The 24,470-nt window shown below is 43.5% G+C and overlaps 1 protein-coding gene across 2 annotated transcripts; it reads right to left on the bottom strand.

The window, feature by feature from the left end:
- Positions 1–995: 995 nt before the first annotated feature.
- ANP32B (acidic nuclear phosphoprotein 32 family member B) lies at positions 996–23,707 on the bottom strand. Of its 2 annotated transcripts, none has more exons than XM_072154683.1 (7): positions 23,387–23,707; positions 7,856–8,005; positions 6,794–6,916; positions 4,846–5,041; positions 3,745–3,876; positions 3,048–3,110; positions 996–1,613 (listed from the first exon to the last, which is right to left on the bottom strand). In XM_072154683.1, the coding sequence occupies exons 1-7, from the start codon at positions 23,438–23,440 to the stop codon at positions 1,540–1,542; spliced, it is 792 nt and encodes a 263-aa protein (XP_072010784.1). In that variant the 5' UTR covers positions 23,441–23,707; the 3' UTR covers positions 996–1,539. The 2 variants fall into 2 exon arrangements, with proteins under 2 accessions (XP_072010784.1, XP_072010782.1); XM_072154681.1 differs by having other exon boundaries at positions 3,048–3,108; positions 3,740–3,876; positions 23,387–23,706.
- Between the last annotated feature and the right edge of the window lie 763 nt (positions 23,708–24,470).

Raw genomic sequence — 24,470 nt, 5'->3', positions numbered from 1 at the left:
AGCAATTGTAGCCCATCCAAAATTTTGATGGCCTTTTATTCAATTTATTGGTACAATACGCAAAAATAGTGACTGATGTTAAAGGAGTTATTTGTTTTATTTAATTTGTAATGTCTCATTATGTTGTAAAACTGTAGTAAATGTACTTTTTATGTACTATAATCGCTTCTATTATAGTCACTCTGATAATCAGCCTCTTAAACCCGACCCTTGTGCCAGCCAACTATTGCTGCTGAGCAAATATCCCCATGTATTTCAATGGGTTCATGCACCCGACAGTGGTTTCCCCACATATGAGCCAACCAGCCAAGCTGCAAATTAAGGAGCAAGTCCTATTCCTGCCAAGGCAGTCTTTTCTGTGGTCATCAAAGCATGAGTGGACCTCACACGCAGATGACACATGGGCCGTCAACAGCGGATCATGGTCTTCCGTTTGCGGACACCAATTGCACACCTCGTGCAAGGCATATCACCTAATACTAGTACTAAAGCTCAGCCAAGATGCATAAGAAAATAAATATAAAATTAGCATGTAAAAAATTGATGAGTGCAGCTTTGTGGATGAAAAAGGGAAAATGGCCATTTTGATATTAGTTTAAGATGTAGAAGGTTTTCAGATTATTCATGCTAGCAGCTCCTAATCTGTGTAGCTGGACAATTTGGAACATACTTTTAATCCAAAGAATTAAAATAAATAAATCCATTCCCATAATGGGTTAAAATACATTTTCTCTGCGATTCCAATCTGTTCACTGATAATGTAATCCATACAGGATCTACAAAATGACATACAAATCACATTACAACTACACAAGCCAGAGGTATTTACTTCTTATTCAGAAACGTAAACATACAACTGGGGTTTACCAAATAGTAACATGTTTATTTCACTCATGTTCTTAAAAATAGTTCATCTGCAATTGTCGCAAAAACATCCTACTGTAAAAAAATATTGAACTGTTAGGAAAAAGAAAGCAAAGCATGAAAAACAGACCCAAAATGTTAAGATTTTATTTACAAAGTTTTTTTTTCTTTTTTTTGCTGTTGTACAGAAAGTAAAAATGGTGCTCCATTGTCTATTTAGTAGGCAGCCATTGACAATCATGACTCACCAATCAGACGAGAAATGTTCTAGTTTGTTAACCCTTAAGAACCCCAATGTAATAGTAAAAGCATTGACCCAGTTTGTTTAGCCAAACGTTTTGTATATATTTTTTCCTCTGTTTACATATACACATATATATTTTTTTTCTTTTTAGGTTTTTTTTTTTTTTTTTTGCTTTTTAGACACTTAATTAGAAACCAGGGTGTAAGCTTCCAGTAGGGTTTATTGGCTGTAGGAATGTCACAGTAACAACTCTTTGGCTCTTTTTGGGTGTTTGGGGACAGGGCTTGTTGTAATTGGTACAATTTTTTGCAGCTTGCTTTTCAGTTATCCATGTATGGGGCCAGTTCAATCAATACTGTGTAATCCGATAAAGTCCTTTTCAAATTTTTATTTTTTTTATTTAATTTTTTTCTACTTTTCCTTACAGAAATTTAATCATCCTCTTCATCGCCTTCATCATCTGTGTCTCTCTTCCTCTTCTCTCCTTTTCCAGCTTCTTCTTCATCTGCAGAACAAGCGAGATAAAAGTATTGTATTACTATAAAACATTTCAAACTTTGTGGTGGATATTACCTCAACCCACTCCTGCCACGGCAGTTTTTAGTTTTTATGTTTCCATTTGCATTTGTTTCCATAACAAATTGCGCTTCATAGTGATGGTATTGAATATTCCATGGTGTGTACTGGGAAGCAGGGAAAAAATACATTTACACTGTTTTCTTGTGGGTTTCGATTTTACGGCTTTCACTGTGCGCCCCAAATGACATGTCTACTTTATTCTTTGGGTTGGTACGATCATGGGGGATACCAAATTTATATAGGTTTTATGTTTCATACATTTACGAAAATGTTTTAAAAATAATACATTTTTCATACTTTGGTGTACGGAGCTGTGGGTGGTGTACTATTTTGCGACCTTTTATCAAAAGGTCATACAGTTCTAAAAATTGAAGCATTGAAAAGTCAGCACTTTTTATTGTTTTAATAGCAAAAAAGTGCCATTTTCGACTTTGGGCTCTTTTTTCCGTTACGGGGTTAGACCGAGATTTGATATTTTTTTTTCACAGTTTTTCAGACCTCCTAGTGTACTTTAGGTCGTCTGTCTGATCCTACCATATACTGTAGTATGGCAGTATGTGGAGTTTCCTCCTCATTCCTTACTATGTGCAAATTGTTTAAAACGGGTTAAAATTACATTGAAACGAGACAGCCTTCTTCGGAAGACCCGAGGCAGGTGTTACCGCTAACTGTTTGCTACTCAGACAGTAGCTCGAGAATAATTAGCTTATGTTTAATACTTTATTGTCTTCAAAATGCAGCATTTTCAGATTTAATAAAGACAACATCCATATTCAGCAGGCACAGCAGTTCTTAGCTTAATTTTTGTGTCGGATGGTGGTACATTTACTTTGCAGAGACTAGTCCTAGTAATCAGTTCTTGATGAACTATTCTTCTCAGTCTGGCGCGCTCTAGACCAGTAGAGTAACAGGGGAGTGAAGAAAATTATAATACGAGGTGCTCCAGTTACGTACCCCTCTTGGCAGGAGCGTGACAATAAATTAAGTTCTAAGTATAGGGAAGCAAGGAGAACACACTGACAGATTTGTGGGGTTTTCAAGTAAAGGAGCTTGATCACACATCTGTGCCCATTCAATAAGAACTCGTTCAATGTGATGGTTAGAGGAATAGTTTAGTAGCATCATACAAAATGAATGTGCTTGCCTTTGTGGCTCAGCTGAATGCACTGGAATGGAAATACTATAGGCCACATAATGCAGAGGCGAGTCATCACTGGCTCACTATGTGGAATGGGTGCAGGCTTTCAAATACCAGTCAGTCTCAAACTGATCACCTATTCTAAGGATAGAAGATCAATTTTTTTAAGCTGGACAACCCCTTTATCTATAATCAATATAGACATATTTATCTATAACACACCTTCATCTTCCTCTTCATCCTCCTCTTCATCTACTTCTCCATCATGTCCAAATTCCTCATCCTAGATGATAAAAATTGGAGTTAGAACAATTTTACTTCTTTACACAGCGATGCGGTGAGGTATACATTTTATTTGTTTGTGTCTTTTGAAACAATGGATCAACATATTTTATTATTTAGATGAACAACTAAATGCTGCCTCTGTCATTGCCTCTCACCAGCTAGCATGTATAATAAAAATGATTAGCCTAATGAATTTAAAGCTTTATCCAAGAGAAGACAGAGAATAAAAACCTCTATACCATTACCGGGGACATGGCCAGATACTAGAAAGTGGGGATAGAGTCAGGAGGGGCATAGAGTACCGCCAATGTGCATTATGCGCGATACCAATCTACCCCAGGAGACAGGGGTCTATAAAAGCCTGGGAGCGCATTATATATAACACAAACCTAAACAAGAGTTACCAGAGCTGCTTCAAGTTGGTGCAACTACATCATGTTAATGTACAGCATCAGAATATTGCACTCAGTATCATCCCAACCAGCGTCTAAAGCCGGACATTTCCAAGGAATCATGACCAAACTAACAAAAACCAATGTGGCTGTATCAGTGCATGCGTCTGAGACAATACAGGTATTTTAATAACACATCAATACACGTTAAAAAACAAACAAATACAATCCACTAACCTCCTCTTCTCCACTCCCATCCTCCTCTTCATCTTCATCTCCAACTTCTTCATCTTCCTCATCCTCCTCCTCTTCCTCATCTATATCTTCTTCCTCTTCACCATCATCCTCCTCTTCATCTTCTTCCTCTTCACCTTCTATAATTATGAAAAGGTGTATGAGAATGTATGTTGTGCATTAATAAAGGAATGTTTCTGTAAGTTACAAAAATAATCCACACACATAATATTTGCTTGGTACCAACTTACCGCATATACTCGAGTACAAGCAAAGTTTTTCAGCACCACTCAGGTATAAAAAATAATAAACTCTGTACTCACCTTTCCGACGCCCACCGCAGGTCCTCCTTGATCCCTGCCCACCAGCAGCACCAAGTCTGTGCGCACTAGCATCACACAGACTATGATGTCGGCATGATCTATGACTAAAGACCAAACGGGTCTGAAACACGTCAGATAAGCTAACTTATTGTATTTTTGTAACTGCTTGTATACCATGGACCAATACAAAATTCACGTCTAATCAAGAAACAGTGAGTGCTGACCTCATCCATTTTGAGTCTTGTATGACGTCGGCAAGCAGGGATGTTGGAAAAGGTACAGAGTTTTTTATTTTTATGTGCTGGGCAGGTGGCTAGCTATATACTGGGGGGAGGCCGTGACCAATGCATTTACCACTTTAGGCTTATAATCTAGTCAATAGGTTTTCCTAGTTTTTGTGTTGTAAAATTAAGGGCCTCGGCTTATACTCCAGTATATATATGGAGTGTGTTTTGACACAAGCTAGACAACAGTTTAGGCACTTAAATAGCAATTTTTTACATGGCACCTTCCACTCTGGATTCAATTTTTGGAAGAAACCGTGATGTTACTATACCCCTTGTGAAATCACCAAATTATGTGGTGCTCATTTACTTCTGAGCCTGTTGTATTTCTACAAAGAGATTCTAAAATCAGAAAATGTAGCATAGAAAAGAGTTGCCTTTTACAATGGGATGAGCTTTACATGATATTGTGGGCACTGTAGATTTCAGTTTTTAATTCGTATTAGCTGATGCACAATAAGTTTTAGAAAGAACCTGGAGCACTTTAAAGTTGTAGATATACCTTCATCTTCTTCCTCCTCGTCGACACCATCTCCATCAGCTTCTGCATCAGAGTCTGGTGCCTCCTTATCGTCCCTGTCATATCCATCCAAGTATGTCAGTTGTGGGAGGAGTTTAAATACACTTTCTCTGTAGTCATTTAGATTTGTTACTTCGCAGTTAAACAGGTCAAGACTCTTCAAATGTTCCAATTTTTTCTGAAACAAATGTTTTTAAGTCATTGATTTTAAAGTATAAAAACTTATGTCTAAATCTGTACTAAGCAAAAATATGCAATTCTCTAATTTGCTATAATTAGCTATCTGCAGGTGTTTAGCTGCTAGCAGCGGTTTTACCAGGCTAATCTCCATTTACCATGTTTCCTGGTTGCCAAGGGAAACTGTATAGTACAGTAGTACAGCTAGAGAGGACAGGAGTTTTTTGAGATTGTCTGTAGGCCTGTAGTGATGTCACCAGCATGTAACTCATCACATGCTTCAGATCAGCCAATTACAAAAATGCTCTCCTCTTCTGGCTTCAGGAAGTGCCCATCCACTTCAGAATGAGCTGAATCTGAATCTAATTTTATATATACCAGATATATCTCAGACTAGGAAGCAGCCAGCAGCATGATACAGGTATCATTGGAATTGTTATCAAAGGCTCTCTCCAGCTGTGGCTGCACAATTTTTGTCAGTAACTTTACAGTTACGCTTTAGGTTTAATTGCAAGATATCAAGATACATTCTTAAAGTAAAAGTTTGCACAATGCCAGAAAAAACACTCGGTGATGAGCGTCCATTTGTAGGTTTCCATGTTTATGTTTTGCCAAATATTCATCATAGAGCTTTTTTATTTATGACAGAATGGTTCTTTGGGAAAAACTTTTACAGTCCTAGGTTGATAAATTAACCTAAGTATAGGTGAAAGGATTAGCCACTTTGTAGGAATATACATTAAAGGGCACCTACCACCACAAATCTACCTATAAAGGTAGATTGGGTGGTAGGTGGATTAATGGGACGTGAGGATAGCCCTTTTAAGGGCTAATCCTCACGTCCCTGCACTTTTTTAATAACTTTAATTTGGTATTTATTCAAATTTACTTATGCGGCTACCGGGGCGTGGAGTAGCCGCATATGAGATTACACGAGGCGGCTACTCCACGCCCCGGTAGCCATTTTACCCCTCCTACTCACCCATCTTCGGCGCGCAGCTCCGCGTAGCTGCGCGCCCTCGTCCGGCGATCCTGCCGTCTGCGCATGCGCAGAAGAGCAGGCCCGCGCCTGTTTCGGAGTTGTGACCGCGCAGGCGCGGGCCTGCTCTTCTGCGCATGCGCAGACGGCAGGATCGCCGCTCCGTGTAGCTGCGCGCCGAAGATGGGTGAGTAGGAGGGCTAAAATGGCTACCGGGGCGTGGAGTAGCCGCCTCGTGTAATCTCATATGCGGCTACTCCACGCCCCGGTAGCCGCATAAGTAAATTTGAATAAATACCAAATTAAAGTTATTAAAAAAGTGCAGGGACGTGAGGATTAGCCCTTAAAAGGGCTCTCCTCACGTCCCATTGATCCACCTACCACCCAATCTACCTTTATAGGTAGATTTGTGGTGGTAGGTTCCCTTTAAAGCAATATTGTCAACTAGGACCTCAAGATCAGATTGTTAGGCGGGTGAGGCTCCTCTAAAGATCAGATGTTAGTCGATAACAGAGAATGGAACAGGAAGCAGAAAGAATCACTGTCAGTGTAGCGGTCAAACCAGGTTACTTCAAAATAACTCTCAATCATTTGCACCTTTGTCTAGTTTTTAAGATTATTGGCAAAAAATAAAAATCAGAATGTAAGATTTGTCAATGTATCCTTTGGTTTGTACAATTTCTGACCCAAAGATGTGAATAATGATCCAGAAATGGAGATTGCATTTGTTGAATCTAGATTTAAATTAGCAACAACCTATTAAAAAACACATACCAGAGGTTCCAATGTGCTAATGTCTTTTAATTTATTTCCACTGAGATTTAGATGTGTGAGGTTGGGAAGCTTTTCTGCTAATACATCCAGCCCTCCAGAGATTCTATTGTCGCTTAATTCAAGCTAAAAAAAGCAAAAACACAAAATATACAATAATTTTAGATAAATATTCAAGAACGACACCAAACAAAAATACATACATTATATATCTTTCCCTATCCATCCTTACATGCTGGTATGAGTCCGCTCTGGCAGGAACCACTTATTTTATATGCAAAAAAAAGTCTCCATATCTGTTAATTGAGCTCTAAACCACTCAAAACTAGTTTGCATATTTTTAAAGACTTTTTTTTTGTAATAACAAGAACATAAGCTAAAAGAAGAGCAGATCCTGCCAGAAGGGGCACACACCTCCTTGTAAGTGTGCTTAATGTATAATCCTTCATCCTAGTGGTATTTTGGGCTTAGGAGTCCTATTATAATAATAATCAGTCTCTGTATAAGCATACATGCAAACATGCCTGGCATTTATTAAATGAACCCTCCCACTAATATCTTCTCATTCTTTGCTGGAGGCAGTTAAGCTGTTATGCCTAGTCATTCTACTTCTCACTCTCCCTATATAGTCACCCTCTACAGATGGCCCTTTATTTACCAATTCCCGGATACATTTCTAACTGACAAAAATAAATGGCATATGGGAAAAAAAAAAAAAAAAAAAAAAAAAAAAAATCAATTTAGTAAGGGAAAACTCATTTAAGGAAATTGATCTAGCACTCCCTGATTACATAATTATGCACACCCCTTGCATGCACAAGCTGGGTCTTACATGGGAATGGGACAGAGAAGGAGGGAAGAAGCGCCTCTTTATGTTTGTTTCTTCCCTCCTCCTCTGTCCCATTCCCATGTGCAAGAGCCGGCAGGCATAACTATGTAATGAGGGAGCGCCAATGATCAGCAAGTGCCCCAAGCTAAAAAAATATATATATAATTTTTTTTTTTTTTTTAAGTGGTTGATTTCCTTTAAGCAAGTGACAAGTAAAACCAGAGACATGAAGTTACCTTTTTTAACTTGGGTAGCTTTGGAAGGTTAGAAACGGACATCAACATAACATTTATTAGGCTGAGAAACTCTAAGTTGACAAACTCTGCTGTTAGACCCTCAATTTTGCCTTCTCGTGCTCTGCAGTTGTCAAGTACCAACTCCCGTACCTGTAAAAAAAGCAACATGTAACATTACACTAGTGTACAGAACATCCACAAACAGAAACCACATGCAGAAAAACACATGCTATTACAAGATATGTTATGAGCATATTTCTGGTGGGGCCAGAAAACAGAACAGGTAAGGGAGTCTCATTATTAAGAATTGGACACTAGAGGGCATCATGCAACCCTTGTTACATAACACTGCATACAATCTTATGTCAAGTATGGGGCATGTCATCTTTCTACACTGTATCAAAGGTGAATTGGTGACTCACAAGAGAAACAATAGTAATAAAGGCATAAACAAAGTATATGCTTACTGACATCTTTCATTTACAAGACTACCAGTAATACGTTTGGAACATTATGAAGTATGTTTTGGTCTCATATTATTCATTATTTGTATAAGCACATGTCTTAACTACAATTGTGTAATGTAGAAATCACTGTACACAGTTTTATCCTAGTGTTCTATTTTAAAATTCAAATCTTTACATCAGATTATATCAAAAGAATTCAGTAAGTATCACCATAGAGCACACCAGCCGTGCACATGTCTTCCGGCCTGCACTATGCTCCACAATGTCACCTGAATTGGTGGCCGCCACCCAGGAACTGTCCGTAGCTTATCCTCTGCAGAGAGGAGATGCACAGGAAGGCAAACTATATTGATAGCCAGGTAATTCTCAAATAATTGTTTACAAGGGAAGTTTTGGGAGGGGGGGGGGGGGTATCAGTTGTGCAGTGTTTAGGACTGCATGTTCTGGAATTTGTATGCGTATGAATGGCCATGTGTACAAATCCACCTGCATAACGACCATTACACTTTCCTTCTAAAATAAACTTTTACAATTATGCTAATGAGTCTGAGGGGCTCTGGTGAGTGTTTCCAGAGCTCCTCTGTGCTGCAGCATTACAGATTGTTACAACTAGCAGGACATGCCTAACCATCCCTCTGCCTGTGTAGCATTAGGAAATGCAGGGGAAGGGGAGTTCTGATCAGCTCACTGTAAGAGGAAGTGAAGGGAAGTGCTTCTAAAAACACCCACCAGAGCCACTGATGCTAATGAGAATACTTTTAAAAGTTGATTTTAGAAAGAAGGAGGCCATGAATAATAAAGACAATTACTACAGTCACATGAGAAAGTGTCCCTGGTTTATGGATTGGAATAGTAGATATTCTTTAAGCTTGTCATTGCCATGGTTACTTGCTTTGTCTGTGTAGTTGTGTACTACTTTGGGTTGCATATTGTACTTTGTTTTGTTTTCTTTTAAAAGGGTTATAAATAAAGCCTTTAAAAATGTGTTTACAGTATTTGTATTTTACCAAAAAATATTATCTTTTTCAAACAGTTGTCCAAATGGTAATGGATTACTACAGTTGCAATTGCAGTCCCATTGTAAGTCCCTATGAATACAAACACTTCTAAAACAAATTACCCCATGACAAATCAAATCGAAGGTTACTAGAATATAACCATGCATCACTTTCCATTGAATCACACACTTTCAGAAGGAGACACTACATGTACTGACATATTGCGTTTGAACACAACTAAATAAGCATCCTCTGCATCCAAGATGTTGTATAAATGTGGAATTTAACAGTATGCTATTCACATCAAAGGCTAGCTACACAGAAAAGACATGAACAGACATGGTTAGTATCAGTTTTTTATGGGTGATTTGCATGAGCCAGGCATCCTTTTTCTTACAGACCCACAAACTATATTCAATGAGTGATCTGGGAAAAACAGGGAAACGCTCTACTTTTTAACAAGTCAATTACAGTGAGTTAAAATAATGACTGTGGGCACGGATCCATCATGTAGTATTGCATTTAGTACAGCCGTGTTCTGGACATTCACATGTCGTGCTTACCCTACAAGGTATTTGTACACTGCTCAAAAAAGGGAACTCTCAAATAACACATTATGAAATATTCTCATTGAATACTCTGTTCTGTTCTTGTGCTGACAACGAAATCACAAAAAAAATTCATCAATTGAAATCAAATTTATTAACCAATGGAGGCCTGGATTAAGAGTTACACACAAAATTAAAGTGGAAAAGACCCAACTTTGATGTAACGTCCGTAAAAAAGTCAAAATGAGGCTCAGTATTGTGTGTGGCCTCCAAGTGCCTTTATGCACTCCTGTTGAGGTTGCAGATGGTGTCTTGAGGGATCTCCTCCCAGACTTGGATTTAAAAAATCTGCCAACTCCTGGACAACCTGTGGTGCAATGATGGACATGATGTCCCAGATGTGCTCAATCGGATTCAGGTCTGGGGAACGATTAGGTCAGTCCAAAGCTTGAATGTCTTCATCTTGCAGGAAATGCTGACACACTCCAGCCACATGAGGTCTAGCATTGTCCTGCATTAGGAGAAATCCAGGGCCAACCGTCACATGTGCTCTGCTTTCATCTGTGAATAGCACAGGGCACCAGTGGCGAATTAACCAAGACTCCTGCACAGTGTTGGACTGTGAGCACATCCCCCCAATCTGTGGACGTCAGGCCCTCATACCATCCTCGTGGACCCATGTGTTTGTGCAGACACATGCACATTTGTGGTCTGCCGGAGGTCATTTTGCAGGGCTCTGGCAGTGCTCCTCCTGTTTTTCCTTGCACACAAGGCAGAGATAGCGGTCCAGCTGCTGGGTTATTGCCCTCCTACAGCCCCTTCCACGTCACCTGGTGCACTGGCCTGTCTCCTGGTGGCGCCTCCAGACTTGCGCTCCAGACACTTTTCTTGTGGGCTTGGATTTTACAGCTTTCACTGTGCGCCCCAAATGACATGTCTCCTTTATTCTTTGAGTCAATAGGATCATGAGGATACCAAATTTGTATAGGTTTTATAATGTTTTCATATATTTACAAAAATTAAAACCTCCTGTACAATTTTTTTTTTTTTTTTGCCATCTTCTGGCGCTAATAACTTTTTTATACTTTTGTGTACGGAGCTTTGGGTTGTGTAATTTTTTGAGACTTTTGATGACTTTTTCAAAGCTACTATTTTTTAGGACTGTATGACTTTTTGATCACTTTTTATTAAAAAAAAAAAAATAAAAAATTTTGCAAAATAGCAAATCAGTGCCATTTTCCGCTACACAGTGGGAAAAAAAAAAAGTTATTTTTAAAAGAACGGGCAATTTCTGACGCGGTGATACCTAATGTGTTAATGATTTTTACTGTTTATTTATATTTATCAGTTCTAGGGAAAGGGGGGCAATTATAATTTTTAGGTTTTTTTTTTTATATTTACTGTTTTTCCCAGACCCCTTAGGTTGTCTGATCGATCCTACCATACTACGGTATGGCAGTATATGGGGATTTTCCACCTCATTCATTACAATGTGCAAATTACACATTGTAATGAATGAGTTAAAACGAGACAGCTTCGAGTCTTCGAAGACCCAAGGCTGTCTCGGCGCTCCCCGATGACATCATGGGGAGTGACGATCTTCGCCAAGATGGCAGCAAAGCAATATGCAGCAAAGACTTACTGGCTATGGAGAGGGCTCAGCCCTTGAGCCCTTTCCATGCACCAGAAGCCAGTGCGCGCCGTAGTAGTACGGCAAGCATTGGGTGCTGGTGCATGGAGATGGCTCACTGGCTGGGGTTAAAATTGACCAAGGCATAGGTACTGAGAAGTGTCTGTGGTCCCCACCTGCAGAATCACTCATTTGAGCAAGTCTTGCTAATTGCCAATAATTTCCACCTGTTGTGTATCCATTTGCACAACAGCAAGTGAAATTGATTGTCAAGTTTTATTTATATATTTTTAAATTACAGGTAACACCATTGGCATTATTGGGCTGCACACTTTTCCATGTGAATGGTTTCTGCTGCGAGTTACTATGAACTCAACTTAGGCTTCAAAGAAAACACACAACAGTTTCTTACACAGATGAAATAAGCTTAAAGTTAGTCTTCATAAATTCTATAGGTAAAAATCCCTTCATAATTTTAAGCAAAATAAACCTGAAGTATTTATGTGCCTTTAATACATCAATGACCACAAGCCCAACCACAGGAACATCCATTTGCGCTTTTACATTATATAAAAAAAACTGTTCAGAATAAGCGTTTATTAGGTATGTGAAAAATGAAATGGTCCCAACAGAGGTCCTATTAAGGCAGGAGGTCGCGCTAACATTTTTCCAGAAGGGTAAAAATACTCCTCTCACCATTTTTGAGGAGTATTTTTACCCGAGGAGGAGTATGAAAATTTCTGTAGCACACTGCGCACACAGCACACACTACACTCACACACTGCGCACACAGCACACACTACACTCACACACTGCGCACACAGCACACACTACACTCACACACTGCGCACACAGCACACTCACACACTGCGCACACAGCACACTCACACACTGCGCACACAGCACACTCACACACTGCGCACACAGCACACTCACACACTGCGCACACAGCACACTCACACACTGCGCACACAGCACACTCTGCGCACACAGCACACTCACACACAGCACACACTACACTCACACACTGCGCACACAGCACACACTACACACACACTGCGCACACAGCACACTCACACACTGCGCACACAGCACACTCACACACTGCGCACACAGCACACTCACACACTGCGCACACAGCACACTCACACACTGCGCACACAGCACACTGCGCACACAGCACACTCACACACTGCGCACACTCACACACACAGCACACTCACACACTGCGCACACAGCACACTCACACACTGCGCACACAGCACACTCACACACTGCGCACACAGCACACTCACACACTGCGCACACAGCACACTCACACACTGCGCACACAGCACACTCACACACTGCGCACACACTACACTCACACACTGCGCACACAGCACACACTACACTCACACACTGCGCACACACTACACTCACACACTGCGCACACAGCACACACTACACTCACACACTACACTCACACACTGCGCACACAGCACACACTACACTCACACACTGCGCACACAGCACACACTACACTCACACACTGCGCACACAGCACACACTACACTCACACACTGCGCACACAGCACACACTACACTCACACACTGCGCACACAGCACACACTACACTCACACACTGCGCACACTACACTCACACACTGCGCACACTACACTCACACACTGCGCACACAGCACACACTACACTCACACACTGCGCACACAGCACACACTACACTCACACACTGCGCACACAGCACACACTACACTCACACACTGCGCACACAGCACACACTACACTCACACACTGCGCACACAGCACACACTACACTCACACACTACACTCACACACTGCGCACACAGCACACACTACACACACACTGCGCACACAGCACACACTACACTCACACACTGCGCACACAGCACACACTACACTCACACACTACACTCACACACTACACTCACACACTGCGCACACAGCACACACTACACTCACACACTACACTCACACACACTACACTCACACACTGCGCACACAGCACACACTACACTCACACACTGCGCACACAGCACACACTACACTCACACACTGCGCACACAGCACACACTACACTCACACACTGCGCACACAGCACACACTACACTCACACACTGCGCACACAGCACACACTACACTCACACACTGCGCACACAGCACACACTACACTCACACACTGCGCACACAGCACACACTACACTCACACACTGCGCACACAGCACACACTACACTCACACACTGCGCACACAGCACACACTACACTCACACACTGCGCACACAGCACACACTACACTCACACACTGCGCACACAGCACACACTACACTCACACACTGCGCACACAGCACACACAGCACACACTACACTCACACACTGCGCACACAGCACACACTACACTCACACACTGCGCACACAGCACACACTACACTCACACACTGCGCACACAGCACACACTACACTCACACACTGCGCACACAGCACACACTACACTCACACACTGCGCACACAGCACACACTACACTCACACACTGCGCACACAGCACACACTACACTCACACACTGCGCACACAGCACACACACTACACTCACAGCACACACTACACTCACACACTGCGCACACAGCACACACTACACTCACACACTGCGCACACAGCACACACTACACTCACACACTGCGCACACAGCACACACTACACTCACACACTGCGCACACAGCACACACTACACTCACACACTGCGCACACAGCACACACTACACTCACACACTGCGCACACAGCACACACTACACTCACACACTGCGCACACAGCACACACTACACTCACACACTGCGCACACACTACACTCACACACTGCGCACACAGCACACACTACACTCACACACTGCGCACACAGCACACACTACACTCACACACTGCGCACACAGCACACTCACACACTGCGCACACTCACACACACAGCACACTCACACACTGCGCACACAGCACACTCACACACTGCGCACACAGCACACTCACACACTGCGCACACAGCACACTCACACACTGCGCACACAGCACACTCACACACTGCGCACACAGCACACTCACACACTGCGCACACACTACACTCACACACTGCGCACACAGCACACACTACACTCACACACTGCGCACACACTACACTCACACACTGCGCACACAGCACACACTACACTCACACACTGCGCACACAGCACACACTACACTCACACACTGCGCACACAGCACACACTACACTCACACACTGCGCACACAGCACACACTACACTCACACACTGCGCACACAGCACACACTACACTCACACACTGCGCACACTACACTCACACACTGCGCACACAGCACACACTACACTCACACACTGCGCACACACTACACTCACACACTGCGCACACAGCACACACTACACTCACACACTGCGCACACACTACACTCACACACTGCGCACACAGCACACACTACACTCACACACTGCGCACACAGCACACACTACACTCACACACTGCGCACACAGCACACACTACACTCACACACTGCGCACACAGCACACACTACACTCACACACTGCGCACACAGCACACACTACACTCACACACTGCGCACACTACACTCACACACTGCGCACACAGCACACACTACACTCACACACTGCGCACACAGCACACACTACACTCACACACTGCGCACACAGCACACACTACACTCACACACTGCGCACACAGCACACACTACACTCACACACTGCGCACACAGCACACACTACACTCACACACTACACTCACACACTGCGCACACAGCACACACTACACACACACTGCGCACACAGCACACACTACACTCACACACTGCGCACACAGCACACACTACACTCACACACTACACTCACACACTACACTCACACACTACACTCACACACTACACTCACACACTACACTCACACACTGCGCACACAGCACACACTACACACACACTGCGCACACAGCACACACTACACTCACACACTGCGCACACAGCACACACTACACTCACACACTGCGCACACAGCACACACTACACTCACACACTGCGCACACAGCACACACTACACTCACACACTGCGCACACAGCACACACTACACTCACACACTGCGCACACAGCACACACTACACTCACACACTGCGCACACAGCACACACTACACTCACACACTGCGCACACAGCACACACTACACTCACACACTGCGCACACAGCACACACTACACTCACACACTGCGCACACAGCACACACTACACTCACACACTGCGCACACTACACTCACACACTGCGCACACAGCACACACTACACTCACACACTGCGCACACAGCACACACTACACTCACACACTGCGCACACAGCACACACTACACTCACACACTGCGCACACAGCACACACTACACACAGAACACTACACTCACACTGCACACACAGAACATTACACTCACACTGCACACACAGAACATTACACTACACTGCACACACAGAACATTACACTACACTGCACACACAGAACACTACACCTACAATCACACAGAACATTACACTACACTGCACACACAGAACATTACACTACACTGCACACACAGAACATTACACCTACAATCACACAGAACACTACACTACACTGCACACACAGAACATTACACCTACAATCACACACTCACCCGTCCGGATCTGCGGGCAGGTAGAGATGGAGCAGGACAGGGAGCAGCAGCCCCGCTGTCCACAGGTATCGCGGGGCCTGCGCTCTCGCTCCGGAGCGCTGCTGACACAGATCACTGTGTCAAGTGTCGCGCTGAGCGGTCCGGCGCGCGCTGTGATCGCGCGACATTTACCTCTTTTGCAGCGCGCGCCGAGCCGCTCAGCCTGCGCGCTGCAAGGAATAATTGCCAAGCGTAACTTTACGCATGGCAATTATTTTGGGGGGTAATGGCGCCTCATCACGCGTCTATGACGCGTGGTGAGGCGTTAATGCGACCTCTGTATTAAGGCTTGTATAAGCATCATAGATGCTTGCACATACATTACCATTGACGTATAATAAGGATGCCCCGTTTACCGGAGCAGTGCTTATAATGAGCAGTCCACGGAACGGGCACAATGCCTCCATGACCTCTCCCAGGCATCAAGCTGTTAGGTCATGGTGGGCAGAGCCTAAGCCACACCCCCTCAGGACCTTATATTCTGCACAGCGATGAGGGTGGGGCTGTCCCAGAGAATAATTTGGTCACACAATTACCTGCACTCAGAGAGGAACTGAGCAGTGAGGGCTATGAGGGCAGCAGTGTGCAAGCCGCAACCCAAAGCTCTGTGGGCTGTATGTGTCCAGATGTTGTGCAACACTGGTCTAGAACATTTGTAAAACAGGCCACAGAGAATGTTAGTTTTACGGATGCATATTATTCTGGTGCTTTTTGCTTAGCTCATCTCCCACAAGCCGATATGGAATGCCAGGAATGGTGAAGACTACAAAGAATATTCCAACAAAGCCAGAATCAGTTGTACAAATCACTTTTCAATGGGAATTGCGTAATGCATTGATTAAAGTTTGCGGAAACTAGGGAAATATGCAAATGCATTTTCCAGGGTGGGACAACGAAAACAATGCCTCTTTTTGTACTTTAAAAGACAGCCCCTGTAACATCAAGCATGACTGTTAGGACACCTAAAGACATGAGGTGGGATTGAAGCCAAACCAGGATATATATTCCAGAAGGAACAGATTCCCAACTGTAGACCGGTCTGTTTCAATATCTTTGCATCTCTTCAATTAAGTCCACCTTGTAGGCGTGTGGAGACTTGCAGCCATTGATGCTCCATTCTAGGGGATTCTGGGAAATATGCAAGTATGTTTTCCAGGATCTGGCAGCAAAAATGCAACCAAAAAAACCCTTTCCTATGCAAGACTGTGGAACTGCCCCAAGTTTTTTTTTTCTCTTAACAGTAGCAATAATGGTTAGGAGGACATCATTGTTTTGGCAGATGCACACGAAGAATATATTCAACATATTCAATAACTACAGATCTAAAGAATACATTTCTATTAGCTTGGAGGAAAAGTTACCATCAGCCTCAAGCAGATGTTTGTGTAGGAGAAATGTAGTACGGCCGTCCACTCCACACACGTTTGCAAGCATGAAATACAGAAGCCATTTCAATATTTGCCTGCAAGACAACAGTCAGACTTCTTCAAGCAACACAACAAATGCATTGACAAGTGTCTTAAACAGGAGTAGAGCGAATCCTATGTTCTATGAAAGAGGCCTTTACTGAAAGTAAGAAAGCCCTTCTCTCAAAAACCTCTGTACACCTCTGGTCTTACCATTCAAGGAATGTGTTATACAAACATATGTTACTGTTTAAAGGAAACATGGCTTACTAAAAAAGGTGAACATAGTTCAGCTCTGCAGGTCAAAGAAAAAGTGAAGCCATTATACAGTCTTAAACCTCTGTTGATTGTATATAACAGTGTAGAGTAACCGAACTGCTTGTACTTTTTCATTCATTTCAGCAACAATTCATCATAATAATTATTCAGAAAATGTAATCCTCCTGAATCACATGAATCAAAATGCTAATTTAATATTATTCAAATTGTATTCCATGCCTGGCTGCTCCTCCTCCTTCTCCGACTACAGTACAGGTCTCTGGCAGCATTTCACAGGATGGAGAGGGAGGCTCTCACACTGCAGCTAGGCCGAGCACACAGAAAGCTGTATAGAAGGTATGCATTGCAGCCTCAGTCCAGCTCCAGAGGAAGCAGCTTCCTGAAGAGCGAGCACAGGCCCCAGGTAATGGGACCTGCAGCCAGACAGCTATTCATACTCATCTGCTGCACAGGGTTGATTCTTGCCCGTTTACTGACCGTGGTGAAAATTTAAATGCCACCCTCCCCCCCACACTAACTAGCCTTAGCAATGGTTACGATACATCAACTACAATACTGCCCTCTATGTACAATATAACTACTATAATACTACCTCCACAGACAGTTAGCCCGCAGGTCTTCTCTACCTCCTCACTCAAGTAGTACGTCATTTTTCAAAATGGCAAAAAAGTGCCAATACGGCTATGGCCACCATTTTTCATTACGCGATTAAACGCTGTGAGAAAACCTTATTTTCATAGATTGGGCATTTTGGGACTTGTTTAGGATTTTTACTGCTTATATATATTCAAATTACTTCTAGAGAAACGGGTTGGGAGGGGGGGGGGGGGGAGATTTGAATTGTTAGGTTTTTAAATATAATTTTATTTAAAGTTTTACTATTTTTCAGACCCCCCTAGGGTACTTTAACCCTAGGGAGGGGCAATCTTTACCTATATAAAGCCGTCGTCAGCTTTGCCGGCGGAGATGACGTGTGACGTACTAGTAAGGAGTTAACCTACCCCCTCCAATCTGTAGATCTACATCCTAATTAAAGGACATCTACCAGCTGCATGAAGCATTCTAAACCAAGTACTTTATTGTGCCCTGAGTAGACAGGGTGTAATCTGCAGTGCTCAATTAAAAACAGAAGATTGTACAGCATATGGACCTGGCAAGTGAACCTGTAAAGTGAACCATACATTGCTCATGCACTTGTTTGGTATTATGGTATATGTGAGAGCGAGCCTTTAAAATTGTTTTGTTAAAATTATCAAGTTGGAATTATCGCCATTTTACATGCAATAAAAATTTAAAAGCGATCATAGTTTTCAAAATGGTATCAATGAAAAATGTCCTCCCTTCCCACAAACAACCTCACACAGCTTCGTAGACTGAAGTATGAAAAAGTTATGTGGAACTACAAAAATCTGAAGCGTATAATGCATCACACCAAATGCAAAATTTGGCTGTGGTTGTCCAAGTTTCAGAAGACCTTGGTCCTGAGAGACCAAAAGCAAAAAGCTATATGTTGTTAAGCTTAGTTCTGTACTAATGTTTCAGGTTTAAAAGATTTGTGGCAGTACGCTAAATAGAACACAAGATTTTTCTCACCTCTGTATGTAGTCACATGATTTATAATATAGGCTGTTGTTACTTTACACACATCCATGAATAAGGACTAACTGAAACATGTAAGCTCCGCCAACAAGCTCATTCTTAACCTACAGTTGGATTAGTATGCTGTGTCTTTTAACCGGTTCGCGACCGCCCGCCATGTATTCACGGCGGCGGTTGCGTTCCGATACGTGGAGAGGGCTCACGGCCCGAGCCCTCTCCATAGCCGGTAAGTCTCTGCTGCATATTGCAGCAAAGGCTTAGGCCGGCGCCACACAGGGCGCTTTGTTTCTATGGAAACGCCTGCGATCGGGAACGAGCCGCCGGTGTTTTGCGTTAATTTAACGCGAAACACCGGCGGCTCGTTCCCAATCGCAGGCGTTTCCATAGAAACGCCGATGCGATCGGGCCGAGGCCCGCCCCGGTGGGCACGACTTTGTCTGCGTTTGCAAGCGCAGACAAAGCGCCCTGTGTGGCGCCGGCCTTACCGGTAACACCCACGATCTGTCCCAGCACCGATCGCGGGTGCTTTCTTGCTGATCGCCGCCGGCAAAGCTGCCGGCGGCTTCAAACAGATGGCGGCGCGTGGGCGATCTGTCGCCATGGTAGCTTCGGGTCTCACGGGTCTCTCGATCAGACAACCTAGGGTTAAAGTACCCTAGGGAGTCTGAAAAATAGTAAACGTAAAAAGAAAATAAAAAAATAATAAAAAAAACCTAAAAATTCAAATCACCCCCCCTTTCCCTAGAACTGATATAAATAAACAGTAAAAATCATAAACACATTAGGTATCGCCGCGTCCGAAAATGCCTGATCTATCAAAATATAATAACGGTTTTTCACTGTGTTTAACCCCGTAACGGAAAATCGCGTCCAAAGTCAAAACTGGCACTTTTTTGCCATTTAAAAAAAATTTAAAAATTCTATAAAAAGTGATCAAAAGGTCATACAGTCCTAAAAATAATATCATTGAAAACATCATCAAAAGTCGCAAAAGATGACACCACCCTCAACTCCATACAAAAAAGTTATAAGCACAAGTATGGAAAAGTTATAAGCACAAGAAGACGGCAAAATAAAAAAAAAATTTTGTTCATGAGGCTTTAATTTTTGTAAATGTATGAAAACATAAAACCTATACAAATTTGGTATCTCTGTAATCGTACTGACCCAAAGAATAAATTAGATGCGTCATTTGTGGCGTGAAGTGAAAGCCATAATATCCAAGCCCACAAGAATACGACACAAATGCGTTTTTTCACCATTTTCACTGCATTTGGAATTTTTTTCCCGCTTCCCAGTACATGGCATGGAATATTCAATGCGATCACTATGAAGTGCAATTTGTTACGCAAAAAACGAGCCATCACATAGCTTTTTACATGTAAAAATAAAAAAGTTATAGATTTTTGAAGGTGGGGAGTGAAAAATGGAAATGAAAAAACAGGAAAGGGCCCGGTCCTTAACAGGTTAAACTGTGTATAATAAAGAAATACTGTTAATGATATTGGAGTTTCCTCTTAAGCTGGATGTACATTTGTTTTCCGTGGAACGTGTTTTACATCCAGCCAAAAGTTTATCCGTACCAGGAGGACCCCTGGAACTTAGTGCCAACACAAGTTGAGCTGGTTTTCTATTGGTCCTAAAAGGTGAACCAATGTCCTTCCATTCACCCTCCTAAAAGAGAGTATAACAGAAAGCCCAGACGTAGTTATGAACTGGGCCTGACTAATGTGCATGATTACATACAGAGATGGCCATCAGTCCCTACGGACACACAAAGGAGTACTGCTTTACTAAGCCACAGTGTGTGGAAAGTCACTTTACATTCATGCAAGTCATTTCACTGTATTCCTAATATCAGAATATGTCCATATAGGACCCTATTGATGGTACATACTTAAACAGAGGTGGTATACTAGATTTCTACATTTTTAATAACCCCATCCATGCCATAATATTTATACCAAAGTTTCTATTCGAGTCACTTCACAATTCCTATAGGCATGTCCCAGCAATGCATGGTATGTGACCTTGACCAGGTCGCTTAGTCTAGTTCTTGGTGAGCTGACAAAAAGCTACCCAGCAAAGTGATGACAATCCTCGCAGTGGCATTAGCAATCCTTGCTGGATATATGTGTCTAACTAGTGAATGAAAGAAGCAGTAATGACTTCTGCTCTGAGGGATGGCGATATATCATTCACAGAATAAAGATGGCACAACACTTGGTGAAGACTGAGGAGGGGTGTGATTGGCATCTCTTGGCTCTCCTGTGCTGGGTACAATGAGGGAAATATCCAGAGAATATCCGGCAACATTGTAATGTATCAGACGCTCCTGGACTATGGACAAGATACTCGTTTCCAAGTATTGAAACATTCAAGGACTGGACAGATGGAGGGTGTAAGGAGCCGGTGCACGAAGCAGGGAGAGTACACCTCTAACACAAGGGAGATATCAGACAAAGGCGGTGAGGGGGAGGGAGAAGCGGAGGAGGAAGGCAGCCAAAATGCTACCGAAACGTCCAGCGCCCGAGCTGCGCCATGCCGGGGACATAGTCACACACACTCGACGGGGCAAAATGGAGGCTGGAAGGCGGGCACTGCAGCTGTCACCAGAGAAGGAGAGCGCCGAAAGCACGACGACACACTCAACATGGAGAGCGTGAGTGAGGAGGAAGACAAGAGGACAGCCAACATGGCGATGTCTCCTCCTCCGACATTGGCCGGCTGGGGGAATGCTGGATTAAGCCGCCATAGCACACAGCGAGAGCTGCGTCTCCCCAGGCGGATATGTATCTGCACATTAGCTCGGGTCTTGTATTTCTTTCTCTACTGTATATGTTAGTGTGATAAGGAGCCTCTGCTGCCTCCTCCCCCTCTGCTCTGCTGCGCTTTCCCGCCCGACTAGCAGAGGAGGAAGAGGAGGAGGGCAACATGTCGCCCGGCCTCGCTGTATAGCTGTGCATTTTATTCTTTTCATCCATTATCTAGCTAGTAACCACACACATACATAGCAAACAGTCGAGCATTGACGAAATAAACACAAGCTGGCGCCCGGTCCAGTTCTACAAGCTGAAGGCACCGGCTTGGGGCACTGCTAAAGTATGTCGGGGCCGTGCATGCACACAACAGGGCCATGCTGGCTGCCATACAATGGGAGCGTCCTGCCGGGAAACTTCACTCCGGACACACAATGTAACATGTTGCCACTTGTGTCAGGAGCGTGTTATTACCTCACACACACAATATACTGGCGTCACGTGATAGCATTTATATATCTGCCCGATAGCAGCAGCAACTTTCCACATGACTTTCAGCGCGGGCACAATGGACAGGCTGCCCTCTGCTCTGCATGCCCGGCACCGCGTTATTAGTATGGGAAGAGGCTGAGCTCTACTCACAACTCTCCCACAAAGTGCTGCAAGCAGGCAGGGTGAAAACACGTCCTCCCCATTACTGCCACTTCTTCTACAACCCAGCAGGGCGGTCAGGTAATGCCTGTATATGCTAAACATGGCTACCGCATTGGCAGCCCTGAAGACAGTGTGAACGAGCAGCCAAGGAAAATAACTTCAAACTCCGAAAACCAATGAAACCATCCATCTAAATCTAATTTTCCATAATGCCATCCCTTCCTCCCCCTCCATAACTCGCACCTTCCTGGCTGTAGCTGGAAAGGGTCATCACAAACTTTACCATTCCGGGCAATGGCAGGAATAGGGCGCCAGGTAAAATAAACTGGGATAAAGTGGAGTCTGGAGCTCGGGGGGTGGGTGACAAGGAAAGTAGGAGCCCATGTGGTGGCCAGTGTGGAGCCCATGCCAGCAATACAAAGATGAACTTACATCAGACGGCGTCCTGTTCCTCAGCTCCAGGTGAATTCTTTTTTTCATGTCCATCTTTTTGCTTTTCTCGTTCCCCGCTCTCTTGTCTATGGCTCAATGATAGATCTGTCTCCCCCCAGTCCTGGCTGCTTTTCTAGGTGATCCAGCCGAGAAATAAAACTTTCAGAGGGAGGGGGTGGGAGGCAGCAGAGTAAAAGAGCAGTTCGAGGTGTCCTTAATGGAGGCAGAGAATCAGAGCGCTCTCTGTATAGGAAACGTGTGGAAGCTGCTGAGACCAAACGCCAAGTTACTCACAAGAGCGAGGAGGAGAAACCATGGAGGGAAAAAAAAAAAAAAAAAAGACATTGACACGACTGCCCCTAGCGGCCGCAGCGCCCTATTACAGCCTGAGGCAGCAAACGCTGCAGCAAACAGCAGAAAGCGACACCGGGGAAAAAAAAACACACGCTTGCATAAGAAATGTACAGTACAGAAGACGCGGCTCATTTTATGGAGCGGTTACATAGCGCCGAGTACTGTAACATCTCGCATCACCTGCTCCTCATGGCTACTCAGTGGTATTAGTGTGCTTATTAGCACTAGAAACAGGGGTCAAGGCAAACAGAAAGGAGTGGCCCGGTGAGCTTGGCTTATAGTTTTCATGGTCCTGCATCTCCATGAATAGTATTACTTTTATGTCGTGATATAATATAATCAAATGTAGTGATCAGGACCTCATCTCTGAGATCCTCCACGTGGGAGGATATTTTTGTGCATTTTTAAATAAGAACTAAAAATATTCTGGTCCTGAGGACTGTCAGATGCGGCCATATGTGTGCACACAGATGAAGAGAAACCTGCAGCGGGGTTTGTATATGTAGTTTTCTGTATAATGGTTCGCTCTTTATTCAGAATTTTAAAGAGGTCCTTTCACTACCAACACCAGCATCTTTTATTGTTTAATAGGTGTTACTTCACTAATTTACATTCATTTGCAATTTCATTCTAGCAGTAGTGGATTATAATATAGGCGGCTTTGGTAGTACTGTTTTCCCCAAAATAAGACGGTGTCTTATACAAATTTTTGCTCCCAAAAAGACACTTG

Source organism: Engystomops pustulosus, chromosome 1 (assembly GCF_040894005.1).
Source record: "Engystomops pustulosus chromosome 1, aEngPut4.maternal, whole genome shotgun sequence".
Taxonomy (NCBI): Eukaryota; Metazoa; Chordata; class Amphibia; order Anura; family Leptodactylidae; genus Engystomops; species Engystomops pustulosus.
The sequence above is the reverse complement of the archived record's forward strand: the minus strand, read 5'-3'. Positions and strand labels throughout refer to the sequence as shown.

What these genes read in the sequence shown, in the direction of transcription:
- ANP32B (XM_072154681.1), bottom strand. Translation starts at nt 23,440, where the DNA reads ATGGACATGAAAAAAAGAATTCACCTGGAGCTGAGGAACAGGACGCCG. An exon ending in TTAGCACATTGGAACCTCTG is followed by an intron (nt 5,042 to 6,793) that starts GTATGTGTTTTT and finishes CATTTGTTTCAG; the next exon opens with AAAAAATTGGAACATTTGAA. An exon ending in GGATGAAGAGGAAGATGAAG is followed by an intron (nt 1,614 to 3,047) that starts GTGTGTTATAGA and finishes CTTGTTCTGCAG; the next exon opens with ATGAAGAAGAAGCTGGAAAA.